We start from the raw sequence: 25,968 nt of genomic DNA, 5'->3' as shown, positions 1-25,968 counted from the left end.
CGCTATCCATTACCCTACGCTTACATGAGAGTCTAAGGAAAAATTAGTCTCATAAGTTGCATCTTCAAAGAAATTTAGCCGACCGTCGGTCCGACTTGAGTTGACCATTAAGAAGTGGGTTTCTTAATATTTTGGCTGCCACAGTTTTATTAATCACCATTTTGTTTAAAGTATATCCCAACTGTGATTGCTAAATCACAAGTCATGTCAACCGACGATTCCATAGTCGGCCCAACTAAGGCGACCAAGGTTGGCCCAACTGTGGATGCCGACCGTGATGCCAGATGGTCGGCTCAACTATGGCAGCCAAGGTTGGTCCATCTGTGGCTGCCCAAGTCATGCCGACCATTGTCCCTCATAGTTGGCGCAACTAGGGCTGCCGACCGTCGTGACCGATGGTTGGCCCAACTATGGCAGCCACACTTGGCCTGACTATGGGGAACTATGCCGACTGTATTTTTAGAAATTTTAAATAAGAATTAAAATATAATTATCATAAATTAATATAATAATAATTAATGTTATAGTATTAACAAAATAATTCTTAAAAAAATTACCTATTTCAAATTATTTAATAAATATTCTATTTTATAATAAAATAATAATGAACAATTTATTTCATATCGAATCACTTTGGCTTTGGCAAAAAATTATTATAAAAATAAAACTTATTTAGATAAGAAAATTAGTCAATTTGAAATAAATTTTGCGTTTAAATTATCATGTATTTATATTTTAATTATTTAAACGACCATTATATCCCACAGTCGGCCCAACCATGGCACTGTGGGTGCCCTAGTCATGCCGGGCATTGTTCTTTATAATGGGCCCAACTGTGGGTGCCCTAGTCATGCCGGCCTTTGTTCTCTATAGTCGGCCCAACTGTGGCTACCCAAGTCATGCCGACCATTATCCCCCACAGTCGGCCTAACTATGGGAACCATGGTTGGTTCTGCCGACGTTGGCAGCCATAGTCGGGCCACCTTTGGGTGACAATATTTACCATGGTCGGCCCAACCATGGCACTGTGGGTGCCCTAGTCATGCCGGGCATTGTTCTTTATAATGGGCCCAACTGTGGGTGCCCTAGTCATGCCGGCCTTTGTTCTCTATAGTCGGCCCAACTGTGGCTACCCAAGTCATGCCGACCATTATCCCCCACAGTCGGCCTAACTATGGGAACCATGGTTGGTTCTGCCGACGTTGGCAGCCATAGTCGGGCCACCTTTGGGTGACAATATTTACCATGGTCGGCCCAACTAGGGCGGCCGACTCTCGTGCAGCCCTAGTTGGGTCGACCATGAGCCAACCCACCATCTCTGGCGGCCGACCGAAATTCGCTCCTGGGCATATATCTACTACAAGAATCTGCAGTTTTTAGAAAGTCGATTGAAATGAAATATTTCACAAACAAATAAAGTTATTGCAATTTTGAAGCCATCAATTGAAAGCTGACGTTATTCCGCATCCAACGAGCCCTATATGAACTATTTTGGATTAGAGGATTTTTTTATAAACAATTGCAATGTTAGCTAATTTTTTATTAATAATCTACTAATCTAAAGTACTTCATATAAAGCTCGTTGGATGCGGAATTTTGTCAACTTTCAATTAGTAACCTCAGAATTACGATAACTTTATTTGTTTATAAAATATATCATTTTTTATTAACCTCAATAATTAATTAATTAACTAAAAATTGTAAATATTATGTAAGTAGATGAAAAAAAATTTGACATATGTTTTCCAAATGTTTTTTTGTTCTCTTTCAATTGGTGAAAAAAAATTCAAAATTTTACCCCATTTTTTAAAAATAAAAATTTTTTGACTTTTTTTTAACTTCGGTCTTTTTTGCTTCCTCGTGGAGGAAGCTTTGTAGTCCTTTCGTTTGTAAAACTTTTCAAAGTGGCGGAAACAAATTTTTTTCTTTATAGAAACATGTTATATGAGATCCTGATCAATTATCCGGATGTATGTGTGTGTGGATCCCTTTTTTGTTTAGAAGATAACTTTAACAGGTTTTAATGGATTTAGATAAAATTTGGTAGGCTCATTTATCATATTAGTATCTCAAATCTGACCAAACGATTTTGAAAAATACCCCCAAAAAAAAATTTTATCGTCTTTTTTCCAAAAATTATTTTTTAATTGAAAAAAATTTTTAAATAGAAAAATTTAAGGTTATATATAATTAAATCGTATTCCTTACGTCAAGACGAATCGATCGATATATATAAAGTATACATTTGAGGTAAATTTAAAGAATTAATGAAAGTTAAAAAATCAAAAATTCACATTTTGGCAATAAAATTTTGCTTTATCCACAATGAAGCAAATTTTTTTGCTGATCGTAAAGAGGAAGCAAAATGTTCATGTAATGAACATCTGAATTTACAACTTGTTTTATTTATTTTTTTGAAAGTTAAAATGTGTATTTCCAGCCCAAAAAATATTGGGATCTTATTTTTTGTTATTTTCGAAATATTAATTAATTTATGTTAATAAAAAATGAAATATTTCACAAATAAATAAAGTTATTGCAATTTGAAGCCACCAATTGAAAGCTGACGTAATTCCGCATCCAATGAGCCCTATATGAAGTACTTTGGATTAGTGGATTATTAATAAACAATTGGCTAACATTGCTCCAGTTGGATTAAGGGTGGTTTTTGGTTCAGTCTCCATTTTTAAACTTTCGTCAGTCGAGTCAGAGTCTGTGTCGGATGTATAGTTTGTGTGTTTAAAATCCCTATAAATGTGATATGCCAGTGTATAAAGATTATTTTGTGTCGGGTGTAAATGAATGTTTCGCGTGACAAGCAATATATAAGAGTATTTAATTCTCTTCACTTGTCCAAGTGGCTACACTTACAACAAAGTTATTCAAAGAAATAGTTTTATTTTATTGAGGAAAATTACTTACTAACACGCGAGATTTAGCTACCACATAGCTTTGCATGTTATTACATATGCGATCTCCTGTGACGTATCGTATGATAAGAGATAATCAAATTTTACCTCTTCCATGTGTGAGAACAATTCGCAGGTAATGTTTATAAGTAAAAAATTTACATATTTCTTTAAATATACAAATATTATATGAAGAAAAAATATAAATGTAAAATTTGAATTAAGAGTAAACGTACTATTTTTTAAAAATATTTTTAAATGAAAAAAGCATTAATTTTTTCTTCAAAATATTTTTCAGGTACCTTTCTATTATGGATTGCCCTTGCGGCTTTGATCCAGCATTTTTGAAGATTTTGAAGGCTCACTTTTAGAAAAAATCTGACTTAGAACGACATGGGATATTGCTTGTGGACGAAATAGGTACAAGAAAGGACTTAGTTGTCGATCCGAAAACTATGTCTTACAAAGGAGTTGAAGACTTTGGAGACAATGAGATAAAAAACATTAATACCGACATAGCCAATCATGGTTTGGTATTAGTTTTTCAACCATTATATGACAGCTATTCTCAGCCAATTGCTGTCTTTGCCTCAAAAGGGACAACTAAAGGAGAAAAATTGGCCAAATTAGTTGTTGAAGCCATTTCACTTTTAGAGTCATCTGGAGCCAAAGTCCATGGCATTATTGCTGATGGAGTGTCTACAAATAGAAAAACTAGGACGGAATTGGGATGCAGCGGCAAAATGGACAATTTTAAAAATTGGTTCGAACATCCCATAGATGAAACTCGTAAAGTTTACTTTTTTTCTGATGTTCCACATTTAATTAAATCAATTCGAAATCGATTGTTCAGTTGTAAAAAATTGCGGGTATGAATATTTTTATATAAAAAAAATTTTTAATTAAATTAAATTATATTAAAAATTTATAATTAAAAATAAGAATGCTAAAAATTATTACAACAAATCATAATATTCTTGTTTCATAATTGCAGATGAATCCAGACGCATCTCAAATAGAGTGCGAACATTTAGAAATTTTACAAGAGGTAGATAGTCTGCTTCCTGCAGGGCAAAGGCTGTGTCCAAAAATTTCTATGTGTCATCTTGACTTAGGAAATAAAAGTTACTCAAAAATGAGAGTAAACTTGGCTGTTCAGGTAACGCAATTTTTTTATTGTTTTCAAAGATCACGATCAATTTTTTTTTAATTAACATTGATCCACTGTGGTCCTTGTGATTTATTTTCCCCAAAAATAATCACGATGTCCAGCAAGACTTGAGGAAAAAATTTCCTGACTCTTCCCTAACTTTTTTCTGACTTTTTTTCCTTCAACTATTCAAAATTTATTCGATTAGCAAAGAAATTTTTTATTGAATTTTTTTATTTTATTACTTAAACATTAACTTTTCAATAATTGAACTCATCAAAATTTTAAATATTTTTATATTTAAAAAATTGGAAGTTCCTTTTTCTCAACATCTTTTGAAGTTTTATTTACGCAATTATTTAAATTCAGATTTTCAGTAAAATTCTAAAGTTAAAATCATAAAAACTTTCATTATCTATTTAAAAAAAACTCATGAAAACTCAATTCTTGGAAAATTATTAAGTCAAATACATAAAATAATTTTTGAGTTAGAAAAATTCTTAATGTTTGAAATCAAAAAATTTCTGAAAATAAGTTTAACTCAAAAATAAATTTTCAAAAATTATTTATAACTATTGCTTGATTAAAATTAGAAATTGAATTTTTAATTGATTAACATTTTAATTAATTACAAATTTAATTTATTATTTAAAGCTTGGAGTAATTGAATTTTTAATTGATTACAATGTGGATTAATTGAATTTTTAAGAGATTAACGTTCAGAATAATGCAATTTTAAATTGATTAAAATGAGGGATAAATAAATTTTTAATTTATTACAATTTGGAAGAATTGAATTTTTAATTGATTGAAATGTGAATTAATTTTACTTTTTAATTCATTAACGTTCGAAATAACTAAAATTTAAATTGATGAAAATTTGGAATAATTGAGTTTTAATTGATTAAAATGTGAACCTCTTGCTAAGCACAGACTGAGTCAGACTCAAGACAAACTTTTGGTTAGAACCGGCGCGCGACTAATACCTTAACTTCTACCAGTTACACTAATCACAATTATAATTATTGTTAACTAGTAAGGAAGTTAATCAAAAGTTGAGTCAGATTAAAGAAATATTATATTGTGTGCGCGGACAGAAGTATTTTTACTTCTATGAAAATTCACAGATGATAATAAAATGTTTTGTTTTATTGCAATCTGTAGAATATCTTTATTATCAGCGCATAAAAAACATCCAAAAAATTTTAAGAGCGAATTAAAACATCTAAAAGAATCTAGACAAACTACATTGACAAAAATGAATAAATAAAATAAAGTTATGTATTACCAGGGTTCTTACAAGAATCTGATTTTAAAATTCCAGTCTTTTTCCAGGGTTTCTGGTCAAATTTAAAAAATTTCATTAAAATTTTTAATTTAATTTCCACGTCTTATAAATTATCTTTTAATTTTTAACTAAAAAATTTCTTTATGAAAAAAATTTTTAAACTGCAAATTTTTTTTTAATTTTAAGAATTGTTTAAACATGATAAATTTAGCAAATTTCGAAAAATTCTGGGCCTTTTCCACGTTTTCCAGGTTCTGTAGGAACCTTGATTACTACCTCTTATATAATGAATGAATTTAATGATGAAATTTGCTGTCAACGCTTTCGAGTTTCATCAACTTGTCAATTTAAAAATATTGTATTCTTAGAAAAAAGTAATACCATATTAGTAGTATAACGCAATAGTATTGTAGTATAACAATTGTAGCGGTAGTTGTAGTAGTAGTAATAATAATAAGTAGCAACAATATAGCCATATTAGCAGTAATATTAAGTATAATAATTAAGTAATTTAATTTTTGCAACACTAACCTCTAAAGTTAAATTTTACACACCGAAAATTGTGTGTAAAGAAGCTCTTATTCAAACGGTGTATAAAGTGATTCACTTTACGCACTGAAAATTACTTTACGCACTGAAATATTACTTTACACACTGAAATTTACTTTACGCACCGAAATTTCTCTCACATAATATAAGGATTGTTTTAGACCATACAAAACCACAAAATTAAAAAACGAACTTTACTATTAAATTTATACACTTCTGCTTAATGATATTTTTCCTGATCTTCGATTGATTTTTTTAATTCTATACAATCGAAATTATTCTAATAGAGAGTTGGAATTCTTCATAATAGGTACTTAACTTTAAAGGTGGGTGTTGCAAAAAATGTTGTATGATACACGTGCGTATAATCACTCACTTTACGCACTTGTATCATAAATAACTATTTTATAAATTAATTTATAAATAAATTTTTTTAAATAATTTAATTTTTCAGAGGTTTTTTGGAACTGTCCGTCTAGCAGGAGGAACCAATGACCATCCTGGCACTCCTACCTTCTTACAGATCTATAAAATCCTTGCCTTCTATGGAATTTTGAAACCTCCTAAGACTGGAAACTATTCAGTACCCGATAATCCTATTCAACCCTTAATGTCAATGGCGGAATTAAAAGAAATTTTTGCAACAAAGAATAAGAGAACGAAACAAATTTTTATCGGAGAAATAAAAGAAAAACTAAATATAATAGTTATTAATCAAAATGATAGTGATTTTTCAGATTTTATAAGCTTGAACGATCACGATTACGATTTGCCCTATGTCGTACAATGCCTAATGCATTTTGTTACGGGAAATGTGTGCAAAAAGTTTCAAGCTTACACGCAATGCGAAACGTGTAAATTTGAATTCTTTCTTTCTGATGAAAATCACCCATCGATAATGGACAATTCAATTGCACAAATTATTACAAATGAAGAAGGTCTTGACATTAAGCATCCAAACATTCGTTGCTTTAAATTACTATTATTAATTGAAGAATCTTTTGTCAGAAATTGCGACAAAACCAATGTTTATGCATTTTTATTTAGAATTAAGAATGCGTGAATATGTTAAAATAAAAATAAGCATAAAATGAACATAATTATATTCCAAAGCCAAAGAAAAATAATTGAAACTTTTCTTCCTATAAAAAATTTAAAAATACGACTTCCTTTTTTTCAGTAAAAAACGAAAAAAAATTTGTTGCCTAAAGTTAAAATGTGAAAAAATTGGAAGTCGAATTGCTCATATATTATATTGATGTTTTAATAATATATTCTGTTAATATAATTATTGGACAATATATTAATGTGACGTTTCATAATTTTTAGATTTTCAAATGATATATTTTAGTTGAATATGAAAGTTAAATATATATTCAATATTTCTAAAAATTGTTTTTTTATTTCTCATCCTTTTAAAGTAAAACATTTTTAATACTATTTTTTAGAATATTATTAGGGCCTATGTACTACTAGCGCCACAGCGTAGCCACTTTCAACACATGGTACATTTTCAACTCTACGAATGTCACCCACAGTCATATAGAAATGGACCGCTCACCACTGTGGAGAGACGGAATATGGATGAGTGAGAGAGAGAAAATATCAACTTATCCTATACTCTCTCTTTCTAGCAAAATTTGATTGGTTAAAGCATTTTGTGACATCAGCGCTCCAGGGCTGCGCTTTGTATCAATAATACCTTGTACATGTATCTATGGTATCTTTCAAAGATACACGTGTGAAAAATGTTGATATAATTTTTGATTGTAAATAAGTGATTTTTAGAAATAATGGTGGTAAAGTGTTGTTATTGTACACTGAAAATTTATTCTTATTCAAATTTTTTTAAAAAAATTAAAATATTTCAAAAATTTAAAACTTTAATATTTGTACTTATTTAAATTCTGTAAGAAAAAATTAAAAATGAAAATAGTTAAAAAAATTTAATAATTTAAAATGTTAATATTTGTACCTACCCGTGTGGAAAAAGCCACGATCTTGCCCTCAAGAGTTCGGGGCCCCCGGCGGGGGCCCATGAGGGCTGATCCATATGGCGAATCCATGAGGGGCAACGTAGGGGCCCCGCATGGATCGCCCTCATGATCGATTAGCAAAATTTTCTAAGTCCAAAATTCAAATATTTTTTCATCAACACAAAATGAATGTTTCCAATGATTCAGAACAACGAAAAACGCGTTTTTAATAGAAATATATTTACACTTTTTTGAAAATAACACTCACACTTATGGCAAAATAGATGAGGGCCATCGTAGGGGCCCGCATGGATCGCCCTCATGATCGATTAGCAAAATTTTCTAAGTCCAAAATTCAAATATTTTTTCATCAACACAAAATGAATGTTTCCAATGATTCAGAACAACGAAAAACGCGTTTTTAATAGAAATATATTTACACTTTTTTGAAAATAACACTCACACTTATGGCAAAATAGATGAGGGCCATCGTAGGGGCCCGCATGGATCGCCCTCATGATCGATTAGCAAAATTTTCTAAGTCCAAAATTCAAATATTTTTTCATCAACACAAAATGAATGTTTCCAATGATTCAGAACAACGAAAAACGCGTTTTTAATAGAAATATATTTACACTTTTTTTGAAAATTCACCTGAGATGATTCATGATAATAATCATAAAGCATATAATTAATTATATTTTATAAATTGCATTTGATTGGAAAATATAATTTAATATCTTAACTTTAACTAAATGATGTTAAGCACTTTTCTTTGTTAGGTATTTTTTAAGTTTAAATAGCATCCAGAAGTTAGCATTCGTTTTGAAGTAGCGTGCGTAGCGTAGTTGGTAAAGCGTTAGACTCATAGTCCGTAGGTCGTAGGTTCGATTCCCCCCATGCATTAGATTTATTTATTTCTCAGGTTTGCGTTTAATCATTAATTCTATGTATGAATTAATTGAAAAATGAAAATATCCGTTAATAGTATGCATAAATTACATATTTTTTAATTTTTTAATTAATTAATTTATTATTACTTTTAATTATATCCGACAGTTAATTAATTAGAACGTTGATTAATAAATTCAATTTGAGTAAGAATTTAATTTAAAATTGAATAATTATTAAATAAATATGTTATTTATTCATAACTTAAGCTTATTTATTATTAATTAACTTTTATTATTAATATTATTGATTAAAAAACATTATGGCAAACTTGAGGGCAAGATGAGGGCCCATAAGGGCGCCCTCATCGATGAGCATGTCGTTTCCATGAGGGGCCCCTATGGATCATCCATATGCGCCCCTCATGCATGAGGGCGATCCATAAGGGCCCCCACTGGGGGCCCACATCACTTTTCCACGCGGGTATTTAAATTTATTTTTATAAAATTACTTTTCACCGAAAAAATTCCATATTTCTTTTTCTACATTTACAAAATTCAACCATGTCACTGATTCCTTCAAACGTCCCTGCTTTAGAAAGATAGAGTGTGGGATAAGTCGTTTCTTTATCTCTCTTACTTTTTTCTTTCCCGTCTTTCCACAGTGGTGAGCGGTCTATTTCTATATGTCTATGATGTCACCGGGGTGGTTTTCGGCAAAGTAAAGAATACTTTATTTTAATTGTTTGGTTGGGTTTCAAAATCAGTAAAATTTTGCAACGTTTTAGGATATTTAAAAATGGTGCATACCGTATGAAAGTACAATAAATATGGTATCCTTTGGCCATAAAGAAAAAATTTTAATTTGAAATCAAACATTTTTTAAAGAATTTTTTCAAATTGATGTAAATTTCGATTTGAAAAAAGTGTCTCCAAGATGGTCACCTTCATAAAATACATTAAAAAACTGGTAAAATAAAAATAAAATACCAAGTAAGGATTTTTAAACCAATTTTCTGTTTCTTTATTATATTTTTAAAAGTTCTAACATTTTTTAAATGTTAAAAATTAAATAATATTGTAAGAAAATTAATTTTAACGAGAATAAATAAATTAAATTAATTTATTTAATAAGAGATTAGTTATTTTATAATTAATTAAAAGAAATTAACAATAAATCCAGCTCTAAGCTGAATTGTGTGAGTCACAATTTGGACATTCGTACCAAGGTCCGCAGATTTTGGCGCACTTTAAGTGCACTTCTCTATGACAGATTTTAATTCTCTATTGATAACAACACAATTTCAAAGTAGAAAAAGAAAAAATAGGGAACATGATTCGGATCGATTTACATAACGTTGTCAAGGAAAAATCCAAAATTTTGAAAAAAAGGGTTTAATCCTTTATAGCACACACACTATTTGACAGTTCATATTTGGTATACATGCGTATTTTTGCGTGTAAATTACAGGAAAAATATAGCGAGCACGATTGGAGTTGATGATCATGTTGATTTTAAGGAAAATTCATTCTATTAAAATCTTGAATTTTCCTCAAAAAACGAAGAAAATTTTATCTAAAGGGCTTCAAATTTATAAATTTTTACGTGTAGATTACAAAAAAAATATATTGAGCACTATTGGAGTTGATTATCATAGCGTTTTCAAGGAAAAACTGATAATTTTCGATCTATGTGTCTATGTGTTTTCATGCTCACATTACAGGAAAAATTAAGTAAAATTGGAATTTTTCCATCGGCCATCACACTTTAACCCCCTCAAATTTTATGTTTAAGGGTACGGAACCCTTTGTTTTAATGCGAGTGGAACTCGCACTTGTCCGATTTTTTTCACATAGGGCTCGTTGGATACGGAATTACGTTAACTTTCAATTTCTAACTTCAGAATTACAATAACTTTATTTGTTTGTAAAATATTACATTTGTTATAAACATTAATTAATTAATACATCGGAAACATCATCTTAATGAAACTTGGTATACTAACGTATTTTTGTGCCTGATTACGAAAATTATAGTGAAAATGGCATATTTTAAAAAAAATCAAAATTATCGTAATTCTAACGTTATTGAATGAAAGTTGACATAATTCCGCATCCAACAAGCCCTATATGATGTACTTTGTATTAGTGCGGATTGTTAAGAAACAATTTGCTAACATTGCAATTGTTTATAAAAAATCCTCTTATTCAAAATAGTTCATATAGGGCTCGTTGGATGCGGACATCTCAATATTTTTTGTGGTGAAAATGCACATGGGTTCTCAGAGTTAATCCTCATTAACAAAGGTTTTATTGTCCAAGGGTGGGTATTGTTTGTGGTAATTGTTCCGGGGTTCTAATACAGGTATATACAGTTGACTCTCGATAATTAAACTCTTGATAATTTGAATTTCTCGTTAAATTGAAGTAACAGTCCAGTCCCTTGAAAAACTCTTGGTAAATTGAAAATAAACAATGGTTTTATGTACTCTCGATAATTAAAAGTATCTTTTGGCCAATTTCTCCATTCACTCTCTATATATTGAATTCAGCCAGACCAAACTCTCAATAATTTGAACTTTTCTTGCGATACAAATTTACATATTTACGTACAAAATATTCTCTTCTTAATAATAGTTATTGTATTGTTTCATTTGTCAATACAATACCTAATTACCTTATTATTAACAATGCTGAGTAATTTCTTAATTCATTTTGCTATCTGCCTCGGTTTATATCGTTTAAAATGTTTCTAAGAACCAATAAAAATTTATCTTTTTCCGAAAGGAAAATAGTTATTGAGGTGGTAGAGAGAGGAGCAACAAAAAAAGATGTCACATTGAAAGAGGCGAGATCATTTTTGAATGCTTTGCACTCATATGCACTTCGCGTGGAAGTCGGAGAAGTTTTTACAGATCTAATGACAATTGAAAAAAATATATAGATATTGCACGTTTGAGTACATTAAAACAAAAAAGATTACATAGACTATATCCAACTGTAAAGAATGTCTTTTTAAAATACGTAAAAATTAAATTTTCAATACTCTTGTTATTTTGAATTTCCCCAAATTTCCCCTCGATAATTAAAACATGCGATAAATAAAACTCTCGGTAATTTGAACTGTTTTTACGGTCCCTTGAAGTTCAATTTATCGAGAGGCGACTGTATATATACTAAAGGGCTATGCCCCCCTCCTTTTCCCCTCCCCCCACCCCAAATTTAAAGGTTAAGATCGTTTCAAGACTCTGAATATAGCCGTAAGTCCCCCCCTCCCTTTTCTTCTACCCCCCTTCTCTTGACTTGCGGCTATATTCAGTCTTGGAACAGCGGCGGCGGCGTTGGCAGCGATATCTTTTTGTAATATAGGTAGATATATATGTATATACCTGTATCACACACATATATATATATACCTGTCACATTTGTTAAAAAATTTAAATAGGTAATTTTTTAATTTTACCTAAACTGAACTTATAATTATTCCCTATTCTAATTCCTCAATTTAACTTAGCTAAATTAACTAAGTTGGGGAGAGGTTTATTAAATGAATGATTAGAAAATACAATATGCAAATTATTTATTTAAAAATGTAGAATGTGAGGATTCGCTTGACCTGCAATCTGTTAAAGAGGGTTAATTAATAACTCTGAGGACCCAGGTAATTATTTCTTTCTCCCTTTATCACGTGAAAAAGCTATAAAGAAAGTCTAAAACTGAATAGGTAACGCATACCTTTCTTTCTTACACCAAGGAATATAACATAAGTACTTCTTTGTTTAACATTGCGTTTCTCTATCTAGACGATTGAAAATGGCATAGGAGCATCATCGTCTAAAATCTTAATCTTCTTCCTTTTTGTTTTAAAAATAAAAAAAAATATTCATATATAGGGGAGAGTCACAAACAGTGGGACACTTTTTTTTCAAAGACATATTAATATGTCAATTTTATATATTTTTGGACACTTTTTGGTATTACCATAAAGTTTGAACTCTTTTCTACATAATGCATATATTCTATTTAAATTATATTGTGATTAAATAGAAAAATTTCAAGTTTTTGGAACTTGATACATTTTTCTTGTTTTGAAGGTTTGTGTTAAACAGTGGGACACCTATTATTAAATAATGAATAATTGTTTCAATAATAATATTCTGCTTCATACTCTGTAAATATATATGTTTTGCATTAAATAACGTTAAGAAATGTTGCAAAACACTTATAATTTAATAATATTTTACATTTTTATAATACGATGTCAAGTTTCATATGAAAAATTGCTATTATTTTTTTTACGTTTACAGTACTGCTGATCATACGTCATAATTTGGTCATAACCTAAAAACAATTTGGAGGAAAATTTGAATAGTCGTTCTCTTATCAAGTGTTATTTTTCAAATGTTGCCAAACAATAATTGCAATAATTATAAATTTTGAATTTTTTAATATTTTTTAGCATAAAAAAATCACATTTTTAGTCGCTGTGTAAGTATAAATGCGCAAGCGTATAGCTGACACAACTTATAGTGTTGCCAAAATCCACGTTTCATTAACTTAAATTTTTGCCTGTCCCAGTGTTTAATGTCCCACTGTTAAAATTTAGCAATCGCAAGAAATTATTTAAATAAAAATTGTTTGTAAGATTTTAAAATATTTTAAATTATTGGATATTATACTTAAAAACATGAGTAAACGAAGTAACAATTACACTTTTTTTAAAACTGTCCTATTTATATAAAAATCAGCATTGTATTTCAAGAAAAAATTTACTCTGTAACGTCAAAAACAGTTTTTTTTCAATTTTCTTTGTAAATAATGAATCAATGTGGCTAAAATTTTTGGAGATAGTGTGTTGTCATAAACATGGTTTACATTTAAATTTTGGTCGAATTTCTTTAAGTAGTTTTTCAGAAAATTAAAGTGTCCTACTGTTTAAACTGTCCCACTGTTTATCACTCTCCCCTACCTGTATTAGAGCCCCAGAAAATTTTAATAAAAAAATTTAAAAATTATTACCTGGCCTCTCAGAATTAATCTTCATTAACAAAGGCTCTATTGTCCAAGAATTGGTATTGTTTGTGGTAATTCTTCTGAGGGTCTAATACTGGTATATATACATATTTTTTTTATTTTTAAAACAGAAAAAAGAAGAATAAGATTTTTAGGCGAAGATATTCTTATGTTATTTTAAATCCTCTAGATAGAGAAATGCAATATTAAATGAAAGTGTTTATATGTTATATTTTGATTGATGTGAGAAAGAAAGATATACATTACCTCTTCAGTTTTTGACTTTTATCTTTATATTTCCATGTGATAATACACGGAAAAAATTTCGAGACGTCAGACGTGCGGATGTCAATGTAAACCTACAGTACATTTCATTATGTACTCAGAGTTAATCTTCATTAACAAAGGTTCTATTGGCCAAGGGTTGGTACATCTTTATTTTTCTATATAATAAATGTGAAAAAAGAAATTATTACCTGGGTCCTCAGAGTTAATCCTCATTAACAAAGGTTCTATTGTCCAATGGCTGGTTTTTTTGTGGTATTTGTTCCGGGGTCTTAATACAGGTATAAATACGTATATATATTATTTATAATGAATTACTGATTACTCATATAAGAGTGTCCTTTTTGCACTTATTGGCTGATCAGTAGTTACTGATTCATAGTTACACATAGTTCTCTCATTCTTTTGGATATTTAATAGTTTTATTGGATAAAAGGCAAAATTGGTTATATTGGATTAAAGTAAAAATTGGTTATATTGAATTAAAGGAAAAATTGGTTATACATATTTAGTAAAAGGTAAAATTAGTTGTATTGAATTAAAGGAAAAATTGTTTACATTTAATAGAAGGAAAAATTAGTTGTATTGAATTAAAGACAAAATTGGTTATATTTAATAAAAGGCAAAATTAGTTATATTAGAGAGAGTGAGCAAAAGGTTTAAAGATATTTAGATTATCATGAATCAAAAATAAAATTAAACGAAGTATACTATGGCCAACATAAAAGAGTATGTTATTTTAAGTGATAAAGATTTAAAAATTATTGAAAATAGAAATAAATTGTTAAATTAAATTACATACATGCATATGTACAAATTTGAAGATTTATTAAGAAAAGATTCCAATTCTTTTTTCAATATGCAAAGTGCTTTGTATGTACAAATGCTTGATTTTATTGTCCCAATTAGAGACGGTGATAAACATATTCAAATACTTTTTAGCGGTAATAACAATTATGGTCACTGAATTTGTGTCTATTACGATAGAGTAAGGCTTTATATTTTTGATAGCCTTAATGAGGGGTGTTTAAATGTGCATCAAATAAAATATTTAATTAGATTGTTCCCTTTTAAACCAACAGTAGTTTTTGAAGCTGTTGATCAACAACCTTTTGGTAATGTTGAGTATGGAGTATATGCAATAGCATTTGCAACATCTATATTATTTAACGTAATGCCAAACCGTGTAAATTATGAAACTGATAATAACAAAATGAGAAACCATTTTAAGTCAATGTTTGAAAATAATCGCTTAAATCATTTTTTGACAGTAAGAACGTCTCACAATAGGAATTCGATAGTAGAGAATGATTAGAACCGTATTTTCATAAATTGAACTCAGGAACATAAAAATTATATTTTAAACTATTGTTCTGTTTTTAATACTTTTCTTAGTAATAATATTAACAGAGTTCTATTAACATAAGATTTAAAAATTAAACATTCTCTAAATGACACTAGTGAAAAGAAAATAATTCGTACAACTTATAATACAGTGAACAAAATTTCACCACATGAATATTTAACAATGAAAAATTTTCTGAGTAAAGAAAATGATAAAAAGATAAATCGAGCAATTAAAGAGAAAGGAAGAAAAGGGAAGGCAAGGCGCGAAGTTACATATGAGAAGAAAATAATAAGACAGGAGAATGAGAGATTGAAAAAACGTAATCGTAATAAAACAGAAATAAAAAAGAAAGAGCGCAAAAAAAATTTGACATGCAAAAAAAAGAAATTATCTATAAAAACTGAAGATGGAAAGAAAATACACAAGGTTTAATAAATGTAGAATGTAAGTTTTGTAACGCGTTACATTTTTTGTGTGAAAGACCGTCCCATAGATACATCACGGAGGAATGTCCCCGTGAAGAGGACATTATGACATCGCCTGAATGTCACAAAAATATTCCCGGTTGTTATCAGCTTGACATTCAAGCAATATTCCGTGCTACTTGGGTGGTAGATCCAATATAAAGAAATTTTTTTTTACATTTCTAATATTAAATTAATTTAACCATATTAAAAAATATGGTTAATGCACACTAGCAACGTAGTTGGCCGCTTGCGGACGACAAAGTTGCTAGTTATTAATATTTTCCAATGTATTTCTCGCGGCGGTACCAGCTCGCCTCTTTGGGTTCGATTCAAAATAGGTACCTCACAGACACGAAAAGTGTTTATTGCTTTTTTCTATGTATTGGTGACTCTGTATGTTGATTTCCTTGTTTGTACATCGTCTTTCATAACTCTAAAAATCAAGAACACCATACCCTCAAGAAATATTATAATTTTATATATTGATTATTTTTTAATATTAATTACATGATTATTTATTTATTTTATTTATTGAAATTAATTATTAATAATTATTATTATTTTTTTATAACAAAAATGTTACGGTGACGTGACAATATATATATATATATATATATATATATATATATATATATATATGAGGCATTTTACGTGTAGTGTCCTGAGTTAAAAAATTGATATCACGAAAAACAGTGAAACTTGGGAAAATTGTTGTCCTACCTGATATTAAAATATCCCCAAAAAAAATTTTGACTATTTTGAAATTTTGGGTGAGATAGAGGGGGGTCAATTTTATCAGTTTTTCCTGACAACGCCTACTATTTGAATTTTTTCTGTCTATAAATGCAATATAAAAAATTGTCAGGTATGTTTTTGAAAGGTTTTTTCATGCTCTTTCCAATGGTGAATTTCGTTTTTTAAAATTTTTGAATTTTGACCTTGATTTTCTATAATTAAACATAAATTTGCTATTTTCACTAAAATCGACGCGATTTCTTTTAAATAAATAATTGAAAATGAACGCTGAGTAAGTTTATTTGTTTCGGACCACAGGTCGATACAAAAGAGTTGACTTAAGCTATCTTTTTAATGTACATTTTGGTACTATGTTATCGTAGTTTTTTAAATTACATTTTTTATATAAAAGTTAATTGATTTTACTCCATTTGAATTCGGATCGTTTAAAAGATCTATACAGAAATCTTTTATCAGTGATTCGTCCTCACTGTCGCATACATATTTTTTTCTGATAAACTTATACATTTGACATTCTATTAACATGTGGTATAGTTCTTTCCCTTTCAGAATCTGTTCTCCACAGCAATAATTATCATTTAGATTCAAAATTTCTTTTTTGTAAATTATTCTAGGGTTATATTTGTTAATTAGTCTAATCTGAGCAAACACCTTTATAAACAAAAGAGGTAATTTCATTCTTAAATAAGTTTGAGTTCCATCTCTGAGAGTGAGATTGGGAAGAATCTGAAGAGAACTAGAATTTGATAGGGAATTTACATCTTCTGCACGCGAGTAATTTTCATAAGTTTTTATTAATCTTTCTTTGTTTTCCTGAATAAATTCCAAAGTCCATACAATCGTCTCACCTATATCCTCAAACATTTTTTTAACTTGAGCACACCAGTTATATTTGGTATTACACTTTGACAGTTCCAGTTGATTGATTAATTGTAACAAACAGATTTTGGGGTATCTTTCGTTTCCCATATTCAAAATTTTTTCAATTAGGTTAAGTGTGAGTTTAAAAACTTTACACGTAATTTTTTGCGATCCCGTTTCCAATCTAATTACGTAATTAGGTGTGTTTTGTGGTAATAAAAGTAGTTTTTCTAAAAAGTTGTTTGTGGTTTTTCTATTTCATTGAGATATCGGAGGCCCCATATTTGTATTGCATATAAAAAAGTACTACTAACTAAGGAGTTAAATATTTTTGGAATCGGTTCCTACGAGTTTAATTCCATTCGGTTTAATATTGATATTGACGAACTCGTTGCCAATGCTGCGCACGAGATCGCACCCCTCAGGGACGCCTCTGAGGAAGTTGTGTAAGTTTAAGGTATTCCTAGATAAGTATAGTTTTTAACAACTTCAATTTTTTTATTCCCGTATTTAAAATTTATTTTTTTTTTGACGACCGACCCCCTTTTTTATAGATAATAATTTTTGTTTTTTTTCATTTACTTCTAATTGATTTTTAATACAGTATTTATAAAAGGCTTTTAGTATTTTTTTGAGAGCTGCAGGAGAGTCCGCGAGCACTACGATGTCGTCCGCATACGCAAGTAAAATAATTTCGTTACGGTGTCCAATCAAAATCCCTCTTACACCTTCTTCTTTCAAAAATTCCTCTAAATCTGATAAGAACAAAGAAAACAAGATCGGACTAGTTTTTTCACCTTGGAGTAAACCTTTAGTTACTTTTACCGGCTTTGAAATACCCTTTTCGCTTTGTACAGTTATAGTTGCTTTTGCATAAAAATCAATTAGAATTTTTGTCACTTTATAACCTAAACCCATTTTATATAACTTCTCCCACAGCAACTTATGGGAAACAGAAGGGAAAGCATTGCTGAAGTCCACGAATAGAGCAAACACCTTACCCCCTTTTGCACTAAGTCTATACTGTATTATCGAGTTCCAAACAAAGATATTGTCGATACAACTTCGATTTTTCCTGAATCCCGACTGAAATTCTGGAAACAGCTTCTCAAGTAAAATTATAAACTTTTAATTAAAAACGACTATGGGGTTTTGTTTGTAAACATAGAAATTAGTTTTTCCCATTGGATTTATTGCAATACGTGCAATTGATTTTTTAAAAAATACGAGGGATATTAAGTTGTGCGCTACGCGGAGAATCACCCACCTACCAAAATTTTTTATATTGCATTTATAGACAGAAAAAATTCAAATAGTAGGCGTTGTCAGGAAAAACTGATAAAATTTACCCCCCTCTATCTCCCCCAAAATTTCAAAAAAGGCAAAAATTTTTTTGGGGATATTTTACTGTCAGGTAGGACAACACTTTCCTCAAGTTCCACTTTTTTTCGAGATATCAATTTTATAACTCAGGACATTACACGTAAAATGCCTCAGTATCTATAATGAACTTCTGATCTTATTGATTATTGTGCAATCTTGTTGTAAGGTTTTTTGCGGCACCGATATCGCAATTCGTAACCAGCTAGTGAGATTTTTCCATATACAGTATCTATAATGAACTACTGATCTTATTGATTATTATTGTGCAATCTTTCGGTAACCTTACCTCGCAAGTTTTCGGTCAGGTGGGACATTTGATGCTTGCAGCAAGTTTGCCGTGCAATGTTGGCAATATTGCGCGGTAAGCTTGACGCAAGGTTGCTGCAAGCTTACGTTCTATCTGGATAATCAAAAGAACTGGGCGCGCATGCCGCTCTAATTGTATACTAGTAACATTTAAATGTCTTTGAAGATTATTATACGAAATAATAGACATACTTTTTCTTAACGTTCTGACGAGGACGGTAGAACCGTCGAATCGTTAAAATAATTATGTTTTAATTTCACCCTTTTGACTTTAAAAGATTGAGATATTCTATTTTATATTCACCAATCGAGTGAGAACTTCATCAACTTATAATATAATTGAAGGTTATTAATTTATGAACATAATTTTTTATATTTTTTAATTATTCTTCAAAATCACGTGTTGTATATTAAATAGGACTCTTTGAGCACCGTCCGACACGATTTTTCACACACGAAAAAATCAATGATTTTCAGAAACTAGGACCAAAAAAAAGATACCCGTGTCTGGCCGTTTTGCTAGATCAGGTCATTTTTTGCTTTTAGGGGTAAAAACAACCCTTAAATGATAGGTGATAGGAATTCTTGTACAAATTAATAATTTTTTATAAAACCTGGTATCTCGGGGTTTTCCGGGTCGCTGATTACGAATCTGATGTCAGATTTTCAAAATTCAAAATGGCGGATCCAACATGGCGGTCGAAATTTATAAAAATTCACCAATTCATTTGAAAGTTGTTACTTAGGGGTTTTTGGGGTCGCTGATTACGAATATGATGTCAGATTTTCAAAATTCAAAATGGCGGATTCTATATGGCGGTCGAAATTTATAAAAGTTCATCGAATTTACTTGAAACTTGTTACTTTAAGGTTTTTGGGGTCGCTGATAACGAATATGATGTCAGATTTTGAAAATTCAAAATGGCGGATCCACTATGGCGGTCGAAATTTATAAATATTAATTATTTTTTATAAAACTTGGTATCTAGGGGTTTTTGGGGTCGCTGAGTACGAATCTGAAGTCAGATTTTTAAAATTCAAAATACATCTAATAATGTGGAAGATTAGAAAACAATATATAAAAAATAAAAATTTCCACATATGTGTTTTTTGTATATTGGACACTTTTTTAATGACAAAACAGGCTTTGTAGTAAGTAAGAATATTTTTATTAGATAACAGTAATAAGCTCAAGTAATATGAATTTAAAGATGTGAAGTGATTGTTTAAAACTGCTGTGCAAAGTAAAAATGTCTGCAATTGTCATTTGTTTTATGTACTATTTTCCGTAACTATGCAACTGAAAATGAACATAATAAACAACTGTCTAATCTTCCACATTATTAGATATATTTTGAATTTTCAAAATCCGACATCATATTCGTTATCAGCGACCCCAAAAACCCCTAAGTAACAACTTTCAAATGAATTGGTGAATTTTTATAAATTTCGACCGCCATATTGGATCCGCCATTTTGAATTTTGAAAATCTGACATCAGATTCGTAATCAGCGACCCGGAAAACCCCGAGATACCAGGTTTCATAAAAAATTATTAATTTGTACAAGATTTCCTATCACCTTTCATTTAAGGGTTGTTTTTACCCCTAAAAGCAAAAAATGACCTGATCTAGCAAAACGGCCAGACACGGGTATCTTTTTTTTGGTCCTTGTTTCTGAAAATCATTGATTTTTTCATGTGTGAAAAAAAAGTTGAATTTTGTCGGATGGTGTTATAAGGGACGTTTCATATGAAAACGACATATAGTGTCATATATGAGATTTTTCTTATATCTTTTAGCCGTTGGGAGACATTTTTATGCTAAATAACGATGTAAATTTTGAATTAAATTTTTAAAATATTTTTAGAGATATTTACATTAAAAAAATATTGTAAAAGTGTTTTCTTTTCTTATAACTTTTGTTCTTTTGATCTTCATAAAAAAAGTTCTGAATGTTTTTTAGTATAAAAATTGTAATATTTAAAAAAAATATTTTTGCAATAAAAAATTGTTAAATTTTTATTAAATTATTTAACCTCTTTGCTGTGAGGAGCAAAATCTTAAATGTGGGTCGAAAATGTTAAGAAACTTTTATAGCACTAAAAGTTTTAAAACTGTGTGTACTTAGGTTTTCGAGGTCGCTGAATACGAATCTGAAGTCCATTTTCAAATATGAAAAATGGCGGATCCAATATGGCAAATATATTTTTCTAAATTCGATGGATTTGCTTGAAACTCGTTATTCGTAGTTTTCAAGGTCGCTGATTAGGAATCTGATATTAGTAATTTCTATTGATTTTTAATGTTCCTATCCGCCATATTGAATACACTATTTTGAAAAACTAACATTAGATTTGAATTCAGCGACTCAAGAACCCCTAAGTAACAAGTTTTAAGTAAATTTTAATGACTTTTAGTTTTCCTGTCCGCCATATTGGATCCGCCATTTTAAATTTTGAAAACTAACTAACTAAATAATCTGTTATTTTTTGTTCTTTTTGTAAAGTTTTTTTGTGTGAATAGACCTATCGCACAGTGAGAGCCGACCTTAGAAAGTACTGCTATATTATACGTTATCACAGTCAAGGGGTTAAAAAATAGATGTTGATTTTGAGTTTTAACATGTTTTCCCTTTTTCTCATCCCTCAAAAAAACATTAAATAAATAAATATAATGAAAACTTCGTTAAATTTTCAGCTTGTGATTATTTTTTGCAACGTATAGATTTATTTAAACTTAAAATCAAATTTTATTTTTTAAATAAATTAATTAAAATTTAACCTTTACGTTAAACACCTCTTTTTTCTGACGTACGTAACACATGGTGCCATATTGACCCCATCGTGAAAAACTGAACAGAACTTCAAAAGTTTTCATTTTTTTTAAGAAATTGGGGATATATTTTTTACCTTTACAATGAAGATAAAACCTTAGCTATATATAAAAATTTTAATTTAAGACAAAAAAAACTGTTCGAATTCCGCCGGGAAATTTTCAAAAATGTAATTTCAAAGTTGTCTGGAGTCAAAATGACACCTGTGTCACGTAAGGGTTAATAATTTTTTTCCTAAATATAATATTTTTATAGTAAAAAATATTCAGAATTTGTTTGTAGGATCAAAAGAACAATAGTTATAAGAAAAAGAAAAAAATTTACAATAATTTTGTAATGCAAATATTTCTAAAAATATTTAAAAAAAATTTTAAGTAGGTATAGTTTTTAAAAACATTTACATGTAATTGAACAATGAAATTTAATATATGAAAAATTTAAATAGTAAAAATAATTTTTCTTTAAATGAGCCCAACAGATAATTACGATTTTGGTCATAAAATTTTTAAGGGAAGTAAGGGAATAATAAACCTCAAAAAAATCTCATATCCCAGACAGAAATCGACGGCAAACTTTAAATATCCAGTTGGGGCTGGCACATGAATTACCAGGAATTAACGAAAATCTTAAATAGAAAATCTGACGACACGGGGAATTGAACTACGGAACCTAGGGCTGCAAAGTCGACGCCACATTCGTTGACCTGAAACCTGCTTATGAGAGGCGAGTGCAAAGATAGCTTATAGAGTAAAACAGGGACCATTTGCCGGGACAACTTCTTTGCCGGTATAAAAATGGTACTGAATGTCGGTACTAGTTTTAATGGTACACAGACGGTACCGGGATGGATAGTTACCGGTTTATCATTGTTGACCGACTTGGTACCCAGCCGGTGGTACCAGCGTTTTTTGACGCAGCTCCTCATATGTAATAAGAACCAAATATTATGTTACCATGTTTGGGTTTTATCTGATATAAATTATATTTATTACGCACCTTTTCTTTTTTCTGCGATCGAAATCACTTTTGCCAGTAATTCCTCCTGCTACTGAATTATTATCTCCATAATCAGAGTCAGTAAATAAACTTAATCCTCCCATACCTGGAAGATCTCCAGGCATAATTGCATCTTTACCCTTTATCTATAAAAAAAATACAGTTATGCGAATTTGATAATAAAATTTTTGATAATAAAATGGTAACAAAATTTTAAATCTGTACAATATTATTTTGAAATAATTAATCAGAGTAGATTAATTTTGTACAAATTTCAATTAAATATGGCTTATTCCCTTCAGAAAATGATTCTCTTCAACTTCACCGTGGGGATTTTTAAACAAGCAAGCAAATTGTATAAACAAATAAATTTTGCAGGTTCTAAATTTTTTTTCTTGAAAATTAATATCTCATCTTTTAGAAAGTACAATTAATAATATTATTTTAATTATTTAAATGTTAATTAATTATTTTTTTCTAGAGGTCTGCATTTCCGTGGATAAACATCCTTAATTGTTTATTAATTTAATAATTAATTTTGAAAATGTTAGATGTATTTTATCGTTTCAACTTATAAATATAATAATATTCGCCATAAATAACTTTTCTTTTAATAAGTAATAATTTTATTTTAGTCATTGCAAGTATATGAGAGATTCTTTTTCAATCGCCCCAGCCCAAAAAGTCAATGTTCTGAGATTGGCTTCATACTTTGGTAAATTGTTGTCCTATATGATAGTAATAAATCCCTAAAATATAAACTCATTAAAAAAATATTTGTAGAAAGTAGAGGGGGTTGAAGTTTTGACGTTAAGGGTAACATTGTCCTTTTCAAATCTGTATAACTATGACAAAAGTTAATGGATTTTAATTTATCTATAATGAATTTTAATGCATTTTTCACGTACTTTTCAAAAATGTATACAAAATTTAAAAAAAAAAATTTTTGACCCCTTTTTTTCAAAATTAACCCTTATTTTTCGATTTTCACCCCTTCGGGTATTTTTTTTATTTTCATTGGAAAGCTGAGGTTTTTTCCCATGAGCTATGTAAATATGAAAATGGGACAACAATAATTTTGTGAGAAACAGAATATTAAAGTAGGCGGTGCCGATAAGGGGTATACCTGTAGATCATCTTTGAGGATTTAGGTAGGCACCGCCTAATTTATTATTATAGTTATACGGATTTGAAAATGACAATGTTACCCTTAACGTCAAAACTTCAACCCCCTCTACTTTCTACAAATATTTTTTTAATGCGTTTATATTTTAGGGATTTATTACTATCATATAGGACAACAATTTACGAAAGTTTGAAGCCAATCCCAGAACATTGACTTTTTGGGCTGGGGCGATTGAAAAAGAATCTCTCATATACATATAAGGCAAAATTCCTTGGATCAGGCTAACTGTAAGATTTTCAGAAATTGTTGTCTGATTGGATAAGACTTTAGAAACGGAGTAGTTTTAAATTAATTCAAAAACTGTGGGATGTGGAGGGGGTTGGATTTTTTAATTTTTGGTGAAAATCTATTCTTCAATTTTCTGTAACTTTTTTTCTTTTTTTACTTTTTGATGATAATAAAAGTTTTTCAAAAAAATCCAAATTTGACCCATTTTTAAAGAAGAATAAAAAAATTCACCTAGTCGGTCGGGCAACTGATATGTCGTGACGCATTTCTATTCATTAAGTGGGGAAACTCGTGTAAATGCACGTTTTTCAGGAATTTAAAAAAACTGGTAAAATTTATTGAATTAAAGTAAAGCATACTTTGATTTTGCGCCGTGCAGCCTACAGGTCACAAATCTCAACTAAAATTAAAAATTAAAATTTTTACCGTTAAAATACACAAATACGCTTTACATGACAAAGAGAAAACTAAAAAAAATTTTTTTGAAAATTTGGGACCGTTTTGAAAAAAAGTCAATTTTTTTAAAAACAATGTTCAAAAACAAAATTTTTTTTAAAAGGAGCTCGTCATGCAATAGCTAGTAAAATAAAGAAGATTTGTGGTAAGTTTGATTTAAATCGGTTAAAAATTGATTAAGTTTTATGTAAATTCTTACCGGGATATTACATAATATTTCTCAAAGAAAACAAAAAATTCAATTTTTGAAACTAAAAAATCGATTTTCTCGAAAACGGCTCGATGAAAGATTTCAGGGGAGATTACGGTGATTTTGAGGTTTTTTCAAAGTTTTTTTTAGTAGTAAAAAATATTTATTAGTTACAATTTTCTTATGATAAAATATACATTTTAAAGAGTCGAAAACAATTTTTTTTAGTTTAAACCATCTAATAAAAAATGGCTGATGAAAGTGGTACATTTTAAAAGTTTGTCACACTTTTTCTGTGGAACAGTTAATCTAAAATGTAAAAGCCAAAATTTTTCTTAATCTATACTATTTTGGCTATCGTGTAAACTAGAATGAGAAATATTCATTGAAAAAAAACCGATTGGCAGACTTTTTTATTTTTCGACAACAATTTTGCAACTTATATTGTTTATAACTTTTAAAAATATTAATGGATTATAAAAATCCTAGTTTACACGAAAACTACACATGCAAGGAACATAGTATCTAAATTTGAAGTTAATTGGTTAAATAGTTTTAAAATGAGAGTGTGACAAAGTTGAAAATATGCAGTTTTGAGAAAAACGCGTTTAAAGTTTTTTAAGTAGAAATTAAGCAAAAAAGTGATTTTTACTCAATTGACAATACCGGTTACATACATAGATCCTTCTTTGGCTTCCAAAAGATTATTTTCAAGTAGCAGTGAGTGCCTCTGAGCCGTTTACTGCTAACCGATCGGAATAAACGCGTGCGTTCGCGCGCTCGGTGGGTTGTTGCATGTTGATACTCAATTTATATCAGTTTTAAACCATGACTATTTTAGACTTTAGATTATTTTTTCCGTGTTCTTAAATAGTCATAATACTAACCAAAAATGAA

General features: G+C 29.6%; 1 protein-coding gene across 12 annotated transcripts in view; it reads right to left on the bottom strand.

Annotated features, from left to right (window-relative positions):
• The window catches only part of LOC127282162 (liprin-alpha-1), a 648,576-nt gene that overhangs the window by 228,359 nt on the left and 394,249 nt on the right, over nt 1–25,968 (bottom strand). For all 12 annotated transcript variants that reach the window (XM_051306264.1, XM_051306268.1, XM_051306263.1 and 9 more), the window contains one exon: nt 23,012–23,157. In XM_051306264.1, the coding sequence (XP_051162221.1) occupies nt 23,012–23,157 (146 nt within the window). The remainder of the gene's footprint in view (nt 1–23,011; nt 23,158–25,968) is intronic.

Source organism: Leptopilina boulardi, unplaced genomic scaffold (genome assembly GCF_019393585.1).
Source record: "Leptopilina boulardi isolate dan_hultmark-lab unplaced genomic scaffold, ZJU_Lbou_2.1 LbouV2_285, whole genome shotgun sequence".
Taxonomy (NCBI): Eukaryota; Metazoa; Arthropoda; class Insecta; order Hymenoptera; family Figitidae; genus Leptopilina; species Leptopilina boulardi.
Note: the sequence above shows the minus strand (reverse complement) of the source record. Positions and strands in the feature narration are given on the sequence as shown.